Genomic DNA, 17502 nt, shown 5'->3' on the forward strand with positions numbered 1-17502 from the left:
CAGTGCACACAGTCCACCTCTGTCCGCAGACTCCGTACGGTCAGCTCTGTAATGATGTCAGATCGCAGCCAGTACCTTCCCCTTCCGTACGGTCAGCTCTCTAATCAAAACCCGGTCAGGCTGGTCACGCTTCCCTATAATCCCACTACTCTCTCTCTCTCTCTCCATTTGGCTCTCTCTCTTCCATCACCAAAACCCAAACTCCATTTCTTCGTTCTCTATTTTTTCTTCAGCTTCTGCTCATAGCCACAACCGCCGTCCGATTCTCAGTCCCACCGCGCCTTCCTTGCTCCGCCGTACTTCTTCTCAACGCCGTCGGCATGCCCCGGACTCAGTCTTCTCCGCCAGGTACGTACTTAGCGCAACTCGCCATTACATCTCCCTCTCAAACCCCACAAACTAAGCTACCCTTTTGTAAAAAAATATTTTTTCTTTTCTGGCTGTGCATAGAGCTTCGTGGTGTGCAAGATGAGGTTGCGGACAAGCTCGGTTTCGAGAAGGTCTCGGAAGATTTCTTCGGAGACTGCAGCTCCAACGCTGTAGTGTACTCTTCCGCCACAAAAAGATCGGCGCCCAAATCATGTCTCTGTCCAACGACGACGACAGAAAGGTCTTCGGAATTGTTTTCCGAACACCGCCGTGAGTTCTCTTCCAAAAATCCCTTCGTTTTCATGTAATGCAGTTGCCCATTTTGGCTTTTCGCCTATTTGTTGTTAATTTTGTTCAACTGTTGATGAAGGATCGATTCGACTGGAGTCGCTGACATACTGCAGCAGAGTGTGTTATGTGGGTCAAGAAAGTACCCCGTGAAAAAACCATTTGATGAGTTGGTTAGAGGGAGCTTCAGTACTTCTCTGCATGCTAAAACAATGGCTGATAGGACCTACTACTCTGGTTCTTGCACAACTACAAAGGTAAAAACGAGCTGGCAAAGTGGAAAGGAAATTACAATGTGGGTGTGTGAAGAATGTATTTATTCTGTATTCCAAACTTACATGGTTTTCGTAACTGAACCGGGAATTGTATAATATGGTTGATGTACACCTTGATGCCGTTTTCTTTCCTAAATGTTTGGAGGACGTCCAGATTTTCCAGCAACAGGGTTGGCATTACGAGCTCAATATCTTATCAAGGTTGGACATTTGATACTTGTGCCGAGTTCTCGTATTCTTGGTTTCCATTCCCTTGACAAAGTTTATGTTTGTTAATTGGTTATACGTTCAATTCTTTTCCAAGCATAAGACTAATATGGCATTTCCTCTTAAATGAATTGTGGACATAATTTCAGGAGTTGTCTTCAATCAGAGGAAAGAGTTCTATTCTCGGCCTTTGCCTGAAGATATAATGAAGCTGACTGCTCAACAGGCAAGCTTTCCTTCTACTCTTTCGTCCAATCGTTTATTGTTTATGTTTGTGGAGTCTTATTCTTTAGTACACCCCAGTATGCTTATGATTTGAGCACCCAAGTATTCTTTGTTAAATCAGATTTTCTCTTGCTGATGAATCACACCTAGCTTCTGTCCCTGTCTCCGTCTCTATTGTGTTCTTGACAATATCATCATGTCCTTGACAGCTTGTTAATGCTGAACACGAGTACAAAAGACATGAATTTTATTCAACTTCATGAATTGGTTAAAAGAAAAACAGGAGGAATATCAATTGATCCAATGACGTCATCTGTGCGGTGCAAGAAAGATCCCTGTGGCCATATAGTTGTTCGAGGGAAAGTCATGGCAGGACGTGCTGAAGACCTATTTGAACTGGTATTGTCTCCCCTCTTATTTCCCGAGTAGCAAATGAGTGTTTCCAGTTTCCTTTGTTTTTTTTGTTTTTTTTCTGATCAATAGGGACTGGGAATTCGAACTTGGATGAAGCGGGCTCCATCCAGCAAAACTCCTGCCTTATTCAAAAATTTAAAAAACTCAAAGAAAATTTGATAATTTCTCATAGTTTAGGCCATTTGGCCAAGTCAGATTGAGAAACACAGATGTTTTCTCTTGGAGCCATTCTAAATATGTCCCATGCAAAATTGACATTGATCTTAATCAATCGAAATAAAGTTCTCTTCGCTAAGAAACCTATATTATAGTTTCTCATTTACTTGCTTTTGCATGTGAGGAGGTGTCTGGGCATGTAATTGGTGTGCCATTACTCTCTAAATTTTTTTTATCCTTATCTTCTATATCATTGTTGCCATTTTTGTTTGGTGCTCAACTAGTGGTTTGGCAGATAATACATCACGGTTTTAATGCATTCATTTCATGTTATTGCAGATCCACTACATTCTTCAAGAAGTCCGATTTACTGAGCCAGAGCCGGTTTAAGCATAATCTTGACTTCGGCCTAATCTTGACTTCCTGTACCTGTTCCTCTCTCTGCAAAGTGTATTGTCCATAAACCTGGAAATATCTGTTATAATTTCCAGGGCAAATGAAATAAAAATTAACATCTTATTGAAGGATTTAAAAGTTAAGGTTCATCTCAGGACCCTTGCCATTTTAGCATTTTTATAAATTATCCTATGAATCTCTTTGAGATGAGGAATAATGTAGGTTGGCATCTTAGCCTATCTTTATTATGAATAGCTGGAAAGCTTTCAAGTTTTGTGCAAATATTTCCTTATAGTATGATAATTAAGCATCGACTTAGGACAAGTAATGGGACAGAGTCAGTTTCTTATACATTTTGTGTAATCTCTGTGCTTAGTCAAGTGGAGTTTCTGCAAGCGCTTGAAAAGAAGGTTTATCAAGATTGGGACGGCATTTCTTCATCTCTAGAGGAAATTCGCAAGTCAGTAATTTGTGAGAAAGGTTGCTTCAAAATTATGACTGCTGAAGGGAAGAATCTTAATCTCAGAAATTTGTGAGCAAATTTCTGGATTTGCTGCCTAGCAAGTCTCCCTTTGCAAGAAGAACCACTTGGAAAGCTACACTACCTTCTGAAAATGAGGCCATCATAATACCTACAAAGGTTAGAATAAAATTGTCACCGTAACTTTTGTTATGAGTTCTTTTTTTGGGCGGGAATGATATTATTCTTAATCCTTACCTTCTACAGGTTAATCATGTTGGAAAATCTGTTATCCTTCATGACACACAAAAGCTCTGTGACCAAGCCACAATTGTTTCTTAGTTTACTGCTTATCTTACGAACTCTTTCCCATCATTTTCTCTCCTGCAGTTTTTTGAAGCGGGATTTAACGGGAGTCACAGAAGAAGAAAGGCAGAGGAGGCATAAAGAGATATTGTCAACCAGGTAAACAGGTTGTAAATTGTCGTCTGTGTTGCGTTCTAGGAATTTGACAGTACTAAAGTTGCCATCTTGACACAGTTTTGAAGAAGTTTGAGCTATATTTCTGCTAAAACTAGACACGGACAATAAAGAAAGGAATTTTAACGTCCTACATGGAAAATTTAACAATAGTTGATCAAATTTACTTGTTATATTTACCCAAGTGAATGTATCATCGTCTTCATTGCCGCTAAAACATGATGCATGATTCGTCTTAGATTCTTATATACATAGCATCTATTAAGGCGCATACATGCATAGATTTTACGTTGTTTTTCCTTTACCCCGCGTGCAGCTTGAAGGACTTCAAGAAATTTGCAGATGCATCCGATGCAGTTAAAGGCAAAGGCGTTGTGGTGACAGTGGGAGCGCCATTGGGTGTCCAAGCAGCACTAAAGAAGCGACCTAAACTCTTCAAATTAAAGATAGTGCCCCTCTTCAGCGAGCTCGACATCGTATCTGGAAGGACTACTACTTCAGAAAATGCTGCAAAATTAAAACTGAATGTCACTTTCTTCTGTCTTGGCTTCCAAGTAATTAGATTTATTAGTGAAAAACAGATACTGACCTTTTACTGTTAATTTCCTTAAGAAGGAAATCTTTGACGGTAACTATCTGCTAAACTATTACTAGGTAACCTTTTGTTTTACTCTGTTAAAAGTGTCCCAATGCAGTGTTAGCAGTTTCTACTCCTCTATTTTTATAGGATCATTTAGACCTGGCATTTTGGACACGATCCGTTAATATTAGTATTTGGGTGAATGCTTAACAGGTCGGGTCGCTAACGGGTGACCCCGTTAACAACCCGTTAAATAACAGGTTACTTTGGGTTAACCCGTTAAACCTGTTAGCACCAATTAGTTGAGGCTGTTTTAGTAATTTCAGTAAAATCTTAACAATAAAAAAATAAACTCTATGCAAAAAAAAAAAATAATAATAATAATTGTTAATGGATGAAATGGGTGACCCGTTAGCTTAACGGGTCGAGTTCGGATGACCCGTTAACTTAACGGGTCGGATTGAACCCGACCCGTTTACAGGTATAAGATCATTAATTAATTCCTGTGAAAAAGCGAATGTGGCTGAGATCTATTGCAACCCTTAGAGTGAAACTCAAATTTTAGGTTCTACTCCATTTTGCTCCAACCATTAGGCCAAATATGAGTTTTAACTCGAAATTTATTTTTGGGACAAATTTAGGCCAAAATTCTCTTGGGTTAATGAGTTGGTCTATCATAAATGTGTATTTTTTATTAGTTTTATATTTATAAATTTATTGAAGTCAACGGCTAAAATCTAATATGATCAATCTTACGGTAAAATATATATCGGCCCAAATTTAAATGAAACGGTTAAAATAATTAAATTATTATTTTTTTATGTATTTCATATTTTTTTTCATAGTGTTTCACGAGTTTTACGATGTCGGTATAGTAATTTTTCAATATTTATCGAAATCTAAATATTTTTAGGTTATAATGTTCATAAAATTAAATTAAGATAGTTTACATAATTTTTTTAAAAGTTACTTTAAGAAAAAAATATTCTAAATTCATTATTTAATAATCTTGGGCTAAAATTTAACCCAGAAGGGTTGAAGTAAACAAATGTTCTGGATTTCTAGAATAAAAATTTTAGGTTTTAACCCAGTGGTTGGAAATGGGCCTGGGTAATCCTTTGAACTGCAAACGGGGGTTGGTTGGGTCAGTGAGTTTGAAGACCTCACTCTGCATATTTGATTCTAACTCGCCATCAATGAGGATTGAACATAAAACTCTTCACTTACAAGTAAAAATAAATATATCATTAGACCGTTGTAACATCCCATATCGTCCAGGGGAGTGATCATTATATGTATATTCCCATCCCTACTTAGCACGAGGCCTTTTGGGAGCTCACTGGCTTCGGGTTCCATCGGAACTTCGAAGTTAAGCGAGTAGCGCGCGAGAACAATCCCATGATGGGTGACCCACTGGGAAGTTCTCGTGTGAGTTCCCAAAAACAAAACCGTGAGGGCGTAGTCGGGGCTCAAAGCAAACAATATCGTGCTATGGTGGTGGAGCGGGCCTGGGATGTGGTGGACCCCAGGCGGGGATGTGACAATTTGGTATCAGAGCCTAACCCTGGCCGTGGTGTGCCGACGAGGACGTCGGGTTCCTAAAGGGGTGGATTGTAACATCCCACATCGTCCAGGGGAGTGATCCTTATATGTATATTTTCATCCCTACCTAGCACGAGGCCTTTTGGGAGCTCACTGGCTTCGGGTTCCATCGGAACTTCGAAGTTAAGCGAGTAGCGCGCGAGAACAATCTCATGATGGGTGACCCACTGTGAAGTTCTCGTGTGAGTTCCCAAAAACAAAATCGTGAGGGCGTAGTAGGGGCTCAAAGCGGACAATATCGTGCTATGGTGGTGGAGCGGGCCTGGGATGTGGTGGACCCCAAACCGGGATGTGACAACAGTAATATCAAAAGATTTGTAAAAAGAATTTTTAATTGTGATTTAGCAAATGAACGGTCCTGATAATGTTGGCTATACCGTAGGTAAAGATTTGCTGCACCTAATTAGAGTTGAGCCTCTTGGACACGTGGAGCTGATTTAGGGTTTTCTTGGAGCCAAAGTAATATTATTATTTGAATTCTGGTAGCTATCTCTGTCTTTCCGTATTTTCTGTGCGTTTTGGACATCAGACATTTATTTACATGAAAACTTTTTCTCTGTCAATAGTCTGCACTGCACTCTCTTTATATGGAAGAGGATCCTCTTCGGAACCATTTTGTAAGCATTTTAAAGATCTCTACATTCTAATCGTTTATTATAAAACTTGCGATTAGTTTTCGTCAGATGCTATTTATATTTACTGGAGTAATTACTCATTTTTTTGTATTTTATATTTTGTTTAACCCTTTGGAAAAATTAAAACATACAAAGTTCATTTTTCATATTTAATTTAGTTAGTTATCAGTCACTTAATAATACGGTCTAGTGGTATTTCTCATCATATATAAGTGAGAGTTGAACTACATTATTATGGCTCGCTTATTATAATATTTAGCCCACTTTCACCTACTTAGTATAGATAATATCGCTCGTCCAAAAAACAAAAAATTAGTTAGCTATCACATAATCATTACACTTGCCGCAGCTCAAGTATCAAGGACGAAGGCATCCTATTGTAAATTGATATTATATAATTATAGTTAGTTAGGTTCGCTCGTTAGAGTTTTAAGTCAACCGAAATATTATACGTTGATATGGATTCACTATGTTGTCTTTTTTAATAGTATAAGGCTTGAGCGTCATATGTTTTTAATTTATTTTTTAATAGATGGATCTCACTACCAATCCATAGGATGAAAATTAAAGCCATTTAGTTATTTATAGATAGTTTTTTTTTTAAATTTTTTTGCCCAGTTATTTATTGATAGTTAATGTAACATGAGATGCAATATATTATAAAATAAATATTTGACACATTTAGTGGATGAGAAGAAGATTTAATGTTCATATTCAATTGCTACATCCACTATCAAATTAAATTTTGACAATAATTATTCTCTTATTATTATTTCAATTAAAAAAAAAATTAATTGAACTTGATTAAGCACCATGATTACTCGGCGGCTTGAGTTGGCTTGGCTTGTTTTGGTTCGGCTTCTTCCTACTAGGAGTTGTAATTATTTCCCTCCCAAAGCACCGCCCCACTAATACGCTAAGCTTGGCCGTACGGTCAGCTCTGCAATCAAAGTACGGTCAGCTGGTCACGCTTCCCCATAAACCCTCTCTCTCTCTCTCCACTTCATTTACCTCTTTCATCATATTTTCTCACATATTTTTCCTCTCCATTTCAACTTCTCCTCTGAGAAATTGAACCACCGTCGCCACCGCAACTGTCCCATTTCCCAGTCCCACCGCGCCTCCTCTCTCCGCCGTCTCTCTTCTCAAGTGCCGTCGGCATGTCCTCGGCTCAGTTACATCTCCCAACCGACAGTTACATCTGCCTCTCAAAACCCCAATCCAAGCTCTACTCTTTTTGTAAGTTTTCCATTTATGAAGTATTTTTTTCTTCATTATTTCCTTTGTTGGTGTGTGTCTGTGCAGAGCTTCCTGGTGTGCCAGACGACGTTGCGGAGAAGCTCGGTTTCGAGAAGATATCCGAAGAATTCATCGGAGACTGCGACTCCAACGCTGTGCTCTTCCGGCACAAAAAGACCGGCGCCCAAGTCATGTCTCTGTCCAATGGCGCCAGGCAAAAGGTCTTCGGCATTGCTTTTCAAACGATACCGTGAGTTGTCTTCCAAAAATCTCTGCCTTTTCATGTAATGCATTTGCCCTTTTCGGCTTTTCGCCTATTTGTTTGTTAATTTATTCAACTGTTGATGAAGGACCGATTCGACTGGAGTCGCCAGCATACTGCATCACAGTGTGTTATGTGGGTCGAGATAGTACCCGGTGAAAAAACCATTTGATGAGTTGGAAAATGGGAGCTTCAGTACTATTCTGGATTCACAAGCAATGGCTGATAAGACCTACTACTCTGGTGCTTGCACAACTACAAAGGTGAATATGAGAGGCGAAACTGGAAAAGAAATTACAATGTGGGTCTATTCTATGTTGTTTGTATCTAGCTAATCTGTATTAATTCCAAACTTGCATGGTTTTTGTGATTGAACCAGGAATTGTATAATCTCATTGATGTAATCCTGGATGCCGTCTTCTTTCCTAAATGTGTGGAGGACGTCCAGATTTTCCAGGAGCAGGGTTGGCATTACGAGCTCAACGACCCTTCTGGAGATATATCTTATCAAGGTTGGACATTTGATACATATGCCCAGTTCTCTTGTGTTTCTGTAAATTGGTTATAAGTTTCATTGTTTCCAAGTATGAAACTAATGTGCCATTTCCTCTTAAAATGTTTATTGTTCATAATTTCAGGCGTTGTCTTCAATAAGATGAAAGAGTTCTATTCTCGGCCTGGGCCTGATAATGTACTGAGGCAGGCTGCTTGGCAGGCAAGTCTTGTCTAATTGTATATTCTGTATGTTTGTGACATTTTTGCTGGTTTGCATATAACTTTATCCAATCTCTCTCAATTCATTTCCGTGGGAAGTCTTATTGTTTAGTACACCCCAAATGATTATGATTTGAGCCCCCAAATAGTCTTCCGCAATTGTGATTTTCTCTTTGCTGATGGATATCATACCAAGCATTTCCGTCTCTCCCCGCTCCCTCCCTCCCCCCCCTTCCCTACATCATCTCCTTATTCATAGAAATCATTACCTTATGCATAACTACATAATATTAGGCTAAAGGTTTAAAAATGAGTTGTATACCTACTTTACTAAACATAATAGCTTCTGGCAATATATCAGATACTCGTGTGCTTACTACAATGGTAGAGTTTTCTGAGGTCATTTGTTCTGTTTATATACCTGCAATCCCTTTTTCTCACGTATTAAGCTACACAGTCATCTGTTATCAACTGACCGTTGCTGACTAGAGAGCTACCAGTTTGGTTATTAATATTATGCTTGCTTACTGTCATATTTTCTGTTTTTAATTTCTTTCAGTATATTTCTAATATCATACATCTGGTTTCCATTTCTACAGGGCCTTTTTCCAGACAGTACCTACGGGTTTGACTGTGCAGGGGATCCAAACATTATTCCCCAACTGACATTTGAGAACTTCAAGGTTTGCTGTGATCACTGAAGAGGAAGATTAGTTCTTTGTTATATCAGATACCATGATAAACTTTAAAACTGTGGTTGTTCGTGTGTTATGAGTCTTTTGGCGTTAGGATGTATTTTTTTATGGTTTGGTCATCGGTCCAATAGACTTTTTGTTTCCTTCATTTTCAGAAGGATAACTTCTTTTTGTTAGACTTCAGAATCTAATTTTTTGAGGAATGCCCTGGAGAATCCTCTGCATGTTGCCTTCAAAGGCAGCCGAACACTCATCTGAATTTCTGAACCATTTGTAGTAGCATAATAGTATTAAAAATTCTTTTTGATATCTAATAGCCTGATTAATTTCTTTCTATGGGACCATCTTCTGTCAAATTATCTAACTCTGAATTCACACATGCACGTGCACACACACATATATGCGAATTGTTCCTTAAATACTATTTTAGTGCTATAGTGCTTTTCTTTCTGAAATCTGAATTGAGAATAAAATTACAGGAGTTCCACTGGAAAAACTACCATCCGAGCAACGCAAAGATATGGTTTTATGGAGATGACGATCCAACTGAACGCCTGCACATTTTAAGTGGTATTTAAACAAATCTATTTCTGTGTACATACATGTGAATGAATTGTGTTTTCCTGGAAACTTCTTTTGTTGCATGACTATTTGGTCTTTTCTCTAAAATAGTGGGCGAATTCCCAAAAGAAAATCGATGAGAAGCTGTAGTTCAAGAAAGAAACTATTGAGGATACTAATCTGGCATTTAAAAGCATGAATAGAAAATGCCTCTTACACTATCTATTACGACATTTTTTCCCTTTTAGTGACGTACTTTGAACAGTTGTATATTATACAAGTTTGTCATGTCCATCATTTCAGTTTATACCCAATTTGTTTTGCAGAATTAAAATAAACGTTATCTAAAAATAAGAAAACCAATGCGCAGCTGTTAGAGCAATAATTGGTCACTAACATCTTGATTTATGTAATTGTTTTTCCCTTTATTGATTGTGAAGGACAATATAATTTTAAAACTAATCTCTCTCTCTCTCTCTCTCTCTCTCTCTCTCTCTCTCTCTCTCTCTCTCTCTCTCAGAGTACTTAGACATGTATGATGCAAGTTCAGCTCCAAATGTATCAAGGGTTAAACCACAAAGGCTATTTTCAGAGTCAGTTAGGATTTTAAAGAACTATCCTTCTGATAAATCCGGTGATTTAGAGAAGGAAAATGTGGTATGCCTCAGTTGGATGCTCTGTGATAAGCCCTTAGACACAGAAACTGAGCAAACAATTGATGTTTTGGTTTATTTCATGATGGGAAACTTGACACGAATCTTGCAGGAATATGGTTATCATGTTTATATCGAGATTGTTCATCTCCTTCAACCTGTATTTCGCATTGCGGTGTTTAATGTTTCTTGCGATGACATTTTAAAGGTAGAACTATTTGTCACAAGTATACTTGTAGTATTTGTCGAGGAAGGCTTTGATACACATTATGTAGAAGCATCCATAACTGCAATGGAGTTGTTCATTCTCAGAGGAGGCCTTCAAAAATCTCGAGGCTTGACCTTAATGCTTCTGTCCCTAGTAAGATAAACCCCTCTTTAATTTGTTTTTTCTTTGTTTTTGTTTTCTTTCATAAAACTTTCCGGGCATTATAGCCGTTTATTATTGATCATGATCTTAATATATTAATTTTCTATAGGATAAATGGATACATGAGATGAAACCCTTTGAGCCTTTGAAGTTTGGAAAATCTTTAATGGAACTGAATGCCAGAATACAAAAGGAAGGATCTAAGGCTGTCCTCTCTCCTGTAATTGAGAAATTCATATTGAAGAATCCTCATAAAATTGTGGTAGCAATGCGGGTAATCAATCGAATAATTTTGTGCCAAACTTTGTGGCACTGTTTATTACTCCTAACATTTAACTTCTTTTGCAGCCTGATCCACAAAAGGTTTCTTCTGATGAAAAAGCTGAGAAAGAAATATTGAGGAAAGTTAAAGGTGGTATGAGAGAAGAAGATCTTGCTGAGCTGGCACGTGCTACCCAGGAGCTGCAACTGAAGCAGAAAACTCCTGACCCACCAGAAGCTTTGAGAAGTGTTCCAAGCCTATCTCTGCTAGACCTTCCAAAGGAACCTATTCATGTTCCCACAGAGGTTATAATCACCTTAAATTTCTGATTTGTTGTGTTTATGATTAATACGAGTTTATTTATGGTGTAGTTCCTGCAAGAACAAATAATAACAAGCTTTCTATCTGTTGTATGTAGGTTGCGTATGTCAATGGAGTTAAAGTATTGCAGCATGAGCTCTTCACGAATGATGTCCTTTACACTGAAATTGTGTTCAATATGGGTTCACTAAAGCAAGAGCTTCTTCCTTTGGTACCTATTTTCTGGTAAGATGTTTTAAACCCTACCATGAATTATGAAATTAAGAAGGTTGAGTTTCATCCTCATAAATGACCACCTCCCTCAGATTACTTGATATGAAACTTAAAAATAAAAAACAGATTATTTGATATGCGAGAGCCCCTTTTTGATTGAATATTTTTATGTTTTCTCTAACTTTGAGAAATCTATGCTCAGGTCAGCCTTAAACGCAATTTTGTAATATTTGTAGAACCCCCGAGTTTCATTGATAACTTTCTTGTCCGATACTTATGTACACAAAACATGGTCTCCAATTTCTGACACTCTTGTGGTGACATAGAAAAGGTATCAGCTTCAGTTACTTGGGAACTATGCAGAATTATATAACTGCGGGTATCTTTAAGAAGAAACTTGTGATTAAATTTTTCTTTTAATGAACTGTTTCTTACTTGAAGAACAGTCATTTTTTAAAAACAAAAATTCTTTTAAGCCAAATTTGATCTTAATTTTTTAGTATATTGTGATGCTCTTGACAGTTTCACGTTACTGAAGATGGATACAAAAGACATGAGTTCTGACGAACTTCGTCACTTGATTTCAAGAAAAACGGGAGGACTAACAATCGATCCAATGATTTTGTCGGTACGGTGCAAGAAAGATCCATGCGGCCATGTAGTTGTTGGAGGGAAAGTCATGGCAGGACGTGCTGAAGACCTATTTGAACTGGTATTGTTTTGCTTTTTTTTTCAGAGCCAGCAAATGAGCATTTTCAGTTTACTTTGTTTTTTTTCTGATCAATGGTGAAGGGAAATTCGAACTTGGGTGAACTAGGTTTCACATTCTTGGGTGTGTTTATATAATTTATTTCGCTATGAGTCCTTATCGGTTGCATCTCTTAACAAAGACATGTGATGATTTATTTTTATGTACTACTTCCTTGCACCAGTTGACAATAGTTTGTCCAGACTTATGCGTATAGGTTACATCAGAGCAATACCTGAGTGCGGAATGAATCCATTTTCCTACACATTATAATCGTTATTTTGTTGATGTAATGAAGCAATTCTATATATTTTTGGCGAAACAATAATTTTAGTGAAAAACAGAAATGAAATGAAGCAGTTCATCCAGCAATCCAAAATATAAAAATAAAAAATTTAAGGAAATTAAATAATCTCTTAGGTTAGGCCATTTGCCAAGTCACAGTGAGACACCTCAGAATCTTTTCTTCGTCTCACGTTACATGTTAGGGCTGTAAAACGTATGGAGTAAATATCTTGATGCATTCTATGAATAACTGGATTTGAAATGTCCCATGCAAAATTGACAATGATTTTCATTAGTAAATTGATATAAGTTTTGAAGTGGTTTGCCTTTCTTTATAAAAGTCCCTTCACTAAGAAACTGATCTTATAATTTGACACTTTCAATTACTTTTGCACAGGGGAAGGTTTCTGGGCATGCACTTGGTGTGCCATTACTCACTAAATTTTTTTATCATTTTCTTCTATATTGATTTGAATTTTTTGTTTGTTTCTCAAATAGTTGTTTTGGTAGACAATAAATCAAGGTTTTCATGCATTCATTTCATGTTATTGCAGATCAAGATTGTTCTTCAAGAAGTACAGTTTACAGACAAGAGGCGGTTTAAGAAGATAGTTTCCCAGTTTATAGTGAAGGTATTATTGACTTTATTCAGAAAAGCTCAATGTTAACAACTTAAGATTGCTGATCTTTAACAATTAACTATCTAATCTTGCGTTTATATTATGTCATTTCAGTACGAAGAGACTGCTAATTATCATGAAATTGCTGCTGCGAGGATGGAAGCAAAGCTAAATATTTCTGGGTGGATTCGTGAACAACTTTTTGGTATCAGGTTGGATTAAGCTTTTCAAGTTATTTGTCTTCTGGCCTAATCTATGCATCCTTACTTTTCCTGTGTCTGTTCCTCTTGTGTGAAGTGTATTTTTAGAAAACCTGGAATCATTTATAATTTCCGGTTTGCAATTACATAAAAGTTAACCACTTCTTTCTTGTTGTTTAATATACATCTTACTGAAGGATTTAAAAATTTAGGTCTATTGACGTTGCCATTTTAAATATTTGCACTATCCTGTGCATCCCTCTTTGAGATGAGGAATAACTTGTGTAGGTTCAATATGAATAATCAGAAAGCTTTCAAGTCTTGCACAAATAGTTTCTTTTAGTATGGATAATTCAGCATTGAATTATGAGAAGTAATGGGATTGATGTAGTTTCTCATACAGTTTGTATATTCTCTGTACCTAGTCAATTGGAGTTTCTGCAAGTGCTTGGAGAGAAAGTTGATCAAGATTGGGATGGCATTTCTTCATCCCTAGAGGAGATTCGGAAGTCCATAATTTGTAGAAAAGGTTGCCTCATAAATATGATTTCTGAAAGGAAGAATCTTACCAAATCTGAGAAGTTTATTAAGAAATTTCTGGATTTGCTGCCTCATAAGTCTCCATTTGCAAGAAGAACTACATGGAAAGGTAGACTACCTTCCGAAAATGAGGCCATCATAATGCCTATTAAGGTTCGAATATAATCCTTTTTTCTGCGCGGTTCCTTTTTGTATATGGGCTTTTGGGTTTTGGTTTCATATTAATTGTTCTTAATTCTTGCTTTATACAGGTTAATTATGTTGGAAAGTCTGTTAACATTCATGACACTGGTTATCAGCTTAATGGAAGTACACATGTTATCTCCAAATTTATTGATGATGCATGGTTGTGTGATCGGGTAGGAATTAGCGGTGGAGCATCTGCTTCATGTTACTTTGATATTTACACAGGTAAAAATTTTCCATGTTATAAATTTGCATGGACTTGCTGTTTGAAAACCTCACTGACAATTGTTTTATAGGAGTATTCTCTTTCTTGTCTGATGGGGACACCAAGTTGTTAAAGACGCTTGACGTATATGATGGAACTGGAGATTTTCTACGACAACTAGAAATAGATGATAATACTCTTAGAAGGGCCATCATTCAGGCACTCAGAGATGATTCGTGCCCGCTTCGTGATGGCAAAAGTTGTAGTAGGTATGTGGACATCACTTCTTGTTTTGTAAATGATAAACCCTCAATCAACCTTAACTCAAGAAGCCATGAGAGAACTCGAAGAGAGAGAGAGAGAGAGAGAGAAAGACAAAAGGAATTCAGTATTATTCTTAACTGTTTTCTGTTTTCTTACAAACCTCACTATATAGTTTCTGTTCTCTAACTATTCTTATCCAATTACAACTATACCAATAACCTCCTAACAACCTTATTACACTAATACCACTCAATTACTCAATTGATGCCGATCACAACCCCACTTAGCTACTAGTAAATCTCATCAGAATCGTAACAGTAAATAGTGTGAACTGACACCAACGGCTAATTGTTAATATGACTGCTGATGGGAACGACAAAGTGTATGAACCCCATAATTCCACATTTGAATCTAATGCACACAACCTTCCGCAAGAGCTGGGTGATGATCATTTCACAAGTTTTTCTGAGTTTACTCCTAATTTTTCTCCCCATTCCTTTTGTTTTGTTTTGCTGCAGTTTCCTGGAGGACTATTTAATGGGAGTCACAGAAGAAGAAAGGCAAAAGAGACATAAAGAGATATTGTCAACCAGGTAAAGAGGGACAGGATTTGTTTTAGCTGATATTAACTATTGCATTCGAGGGATTTCACTGTACTAAGGCTGTCATCTTTACAAAATTTTTATGAAGTTTTAAGCAGTACTACTGCTATAACTAGATTCGGATGACAAAGAGAAGGGAATTTGAAGCCGTACATGTTGATCTGACATTAGTTGATGAAAATTTACGACTTACATTTGTCCAACTGAAAGCATTATCATTTTCATTGAATCACTGCAGTTCCATTTCATTTCTGGCGGCCATGAACGGCTCACATGATGCATGTAACAGAAGCTAATATTTGATTCGTATTTAGATTTTCTTACGACAACATAAGATGCATACATGTTAAGATTTACATTGATGACACAACATGTTTACATTGTTATTCCTTCACCCTTGATCACAGCTTGAAGGATTTCAAGAAATTTGCAGATGCACTCGACGCAGTTAAATATAAGGGGGTTGTGGTTGCAGTGGGATCGCCATTGGATATCAAAGCAGCAGTAAAGAAGCGACCTAAACTCTTCAAACAATTGATAGCACCTCTCTTCACTCGATGAGACCTCTCAGAAAAAGCAGCAAATTAACAGTGGCTATTTTCGGAACACTTGAATTTCACCTTGTTTAGGATATGGGCTTCTTCTGTCATGGAATGCAAATAATTAAACATGTTACTGCAGAGCAGGGGCCGCGAGCAGATATTAGCGTTTACCGTTGTGGATTTCCGTAGCTATGAAGGAACCTTTGACAGTAACTATCTACTGAACAATTCCTGGGTAACCTTTACTTAGGTAAAAGTTTCCTCATGCCTTTTACAACTTTTTGTCTGAAGGGAAACACCTAACTTGTATTTGCAGTTTCCAATATAAAATATTTTGCTAGGAAATTGTTTTCTTCGTACTACCTACAGAAGCGACCTAAACTCTTTGAATTGTTGATGTGGTTGGGCTAGATGACAGAGGCAGTATGCTCGCCCTTCGCACTCAAATCTAAATACTCTCCGTAAATTAGACTAGTTTAGATTTCACACTTTCTAACGACTCGGCCTAGCCTATCATAAACCTAAAGAAGCGACCTAAACCTAAAGTCTTGAAATTAAAGATAGAAATAGAACCCCTCTTCAAGGATAGCACTACACCATAAATTGAAGGACTAGTTCAGAAATTGCTGCAACATTGACTCCCACCTTCTGTCTTGGCTTTCAAGTAACTAGACTTGAAAGCCAATGACATGTATATGCCATATTGTGAAGATTCATTAATTAGTTAGTTTTGATGATGACATGTATATGGTGAAAGTTCGATAATTATTACAGGAGAATTTATCATATATGGCCAAAAGTAGTTGGTCTCTAATTTCACAAATGTCAGTTTTTTTTTTTTACTCCCAAACCCAAATTTTGGGTAGGATTTTAACTGTCTCTTACCTCTTCCTTGCACTATCATCTCTCTGCCTTTTTTTTCTGATTTTTATTTTTTTATATAATAGACTTGTGTGATGTCGCTTGTATTGTTATATGTGTGCTCATTGTGCTTTTCATCCTCTATTATATATATATATATATATATATATATATAATATATGTGTGTGCTCAGGGTGATTATTGATTAAAAATATTTTTTTAATGTAATATATGTGTACGATTAGTGTATATATTAAAAAATTTAGGTCCCGTGAGGCTTCGCCTCACGCCTAGGCTGGGCTATCCCTCGGATGCCTCGCCCACGCCTCACGCTTTTAATACATAGGTTTCTGTTGTTTTTTAAGTTTGAGGGTATTTGAGTCTATTCACTTGTGGTTTTGGCTATGTTTGAATTTGTTTTTATAAAAACTACCATTTATGAAATTGGGGATTAAATTTAGGCCATCCATGATAAAAACTCTTAGGTGCACCTCAGTAGAGTCTAGCCGCCTCTTGAACACGAGCTTCTTCAGGACAAGAACTTAGACCATCTCCAACCGAACGAGGGCCAGATGGCTCGTTTTAGCCCTTTGGCCCTCCAAGATATTAATATTTTAATGAACAGTACAGGGCCATATGTGCCTACATCTCCAACCGATGACCAAAGGGTCATAGGGCTCGTTTTAGCCCAGCTACAAAAAACCGTCTCCAACTGAAGGCCAAAGGGCCATAGGGTCAAACATAATTTATTATTTAAATTTAAAAACTACAACAACTTAAATTTAAAAACTACAACAACTTAAATTTGTAGGAAAAAAATGAGAATTCAAAAATGCTGTTTAAGTTTCATGTTGTTAAACGTTTTTTTTTTTTTATGTTGTATAATTTTTATGTTGGTTAATGTTATTTAATGTTGTTTCATATTGTTTAATGTTGTATAATGGCTTAGGAAGTTATAGGAAAAAATAGAATTTAAAAAAAAAATGAAACAAATGTTGTGAAATAGAAGTTATAGGAAGTTATAGAAAAAAATAGAATTTAAAAAAAATGAAGTTATAGGGAAAAAAATTTG

General features: G+C 37.0%; 1 protein-coding gene and 1 pseudogene across 1 annotated transcript; both read left to right on the plus strand.

The window, feature by feature from the left end:
- The first annotated feature begins 226 nt into the window (after positions 1 to 226).
- On the plus strand, positions 227 to 2324 carry LOC126622584 (presequence protease 2, chloroplastic/mitochondrial-like; annotated as a pseudogene).
- Positions 2325 to 6905: 4581 nt separating this feature from the next.
- LOC126624133 (presequence protease 1, chloroplastic/mitochondrial-like) lies at positions 6906 to 15914 on the plus strand. Its single transcript, XM_050293152.1, has 18 exons — positions 6906 to 7576; positions 7677 to 7851; positions 7968 to 8100; positions 8227 to 8303; positions 8902 to 8985; positions 9477 to 9567; positions 10079 to 10572; positions 10691 to 10855; positions 10930 to 11148; positions 11262 to 11389; positions 11900 to 12089; positions 12965 to 13042; positions 13145 to 13242; positions 13656 to 13923; positions 14022 to 14181; positions 14253 to 14430; positions 14944 to 15018; positions 15435 to 15914. Exons 2-18 carry the CDS (start codon positions 7807 to 7809, stop codon positions 15586 to 15588), a joined length of 2637 nt encoding a protein of 878 aa, XP_050149109.1. The 5' UTR covers positions 6906 to 7576; positions 7677 to 7806; the 3' UTR covers positions 15589 to 15914.
- The last annotated feature ends 1588 nt before the right edge of the window (positions 15915 to 17502 follow it).

The sequence above is a fragment of the Malus sylvestris genome, chromosome 5 (genome assembly GCF_916048215.2).
Source record: "Malus sylvestris chromosome 5, drMalSylv7.2, whole genome shotgun sequence".
Taxonomy (NCBI): domain Eukaryota; kingdom Viridiplantae; phylum Streptophyta; class Magnoliopsida; order Rosales; family Rosaceae; genus Malus; species Malus sylvestris.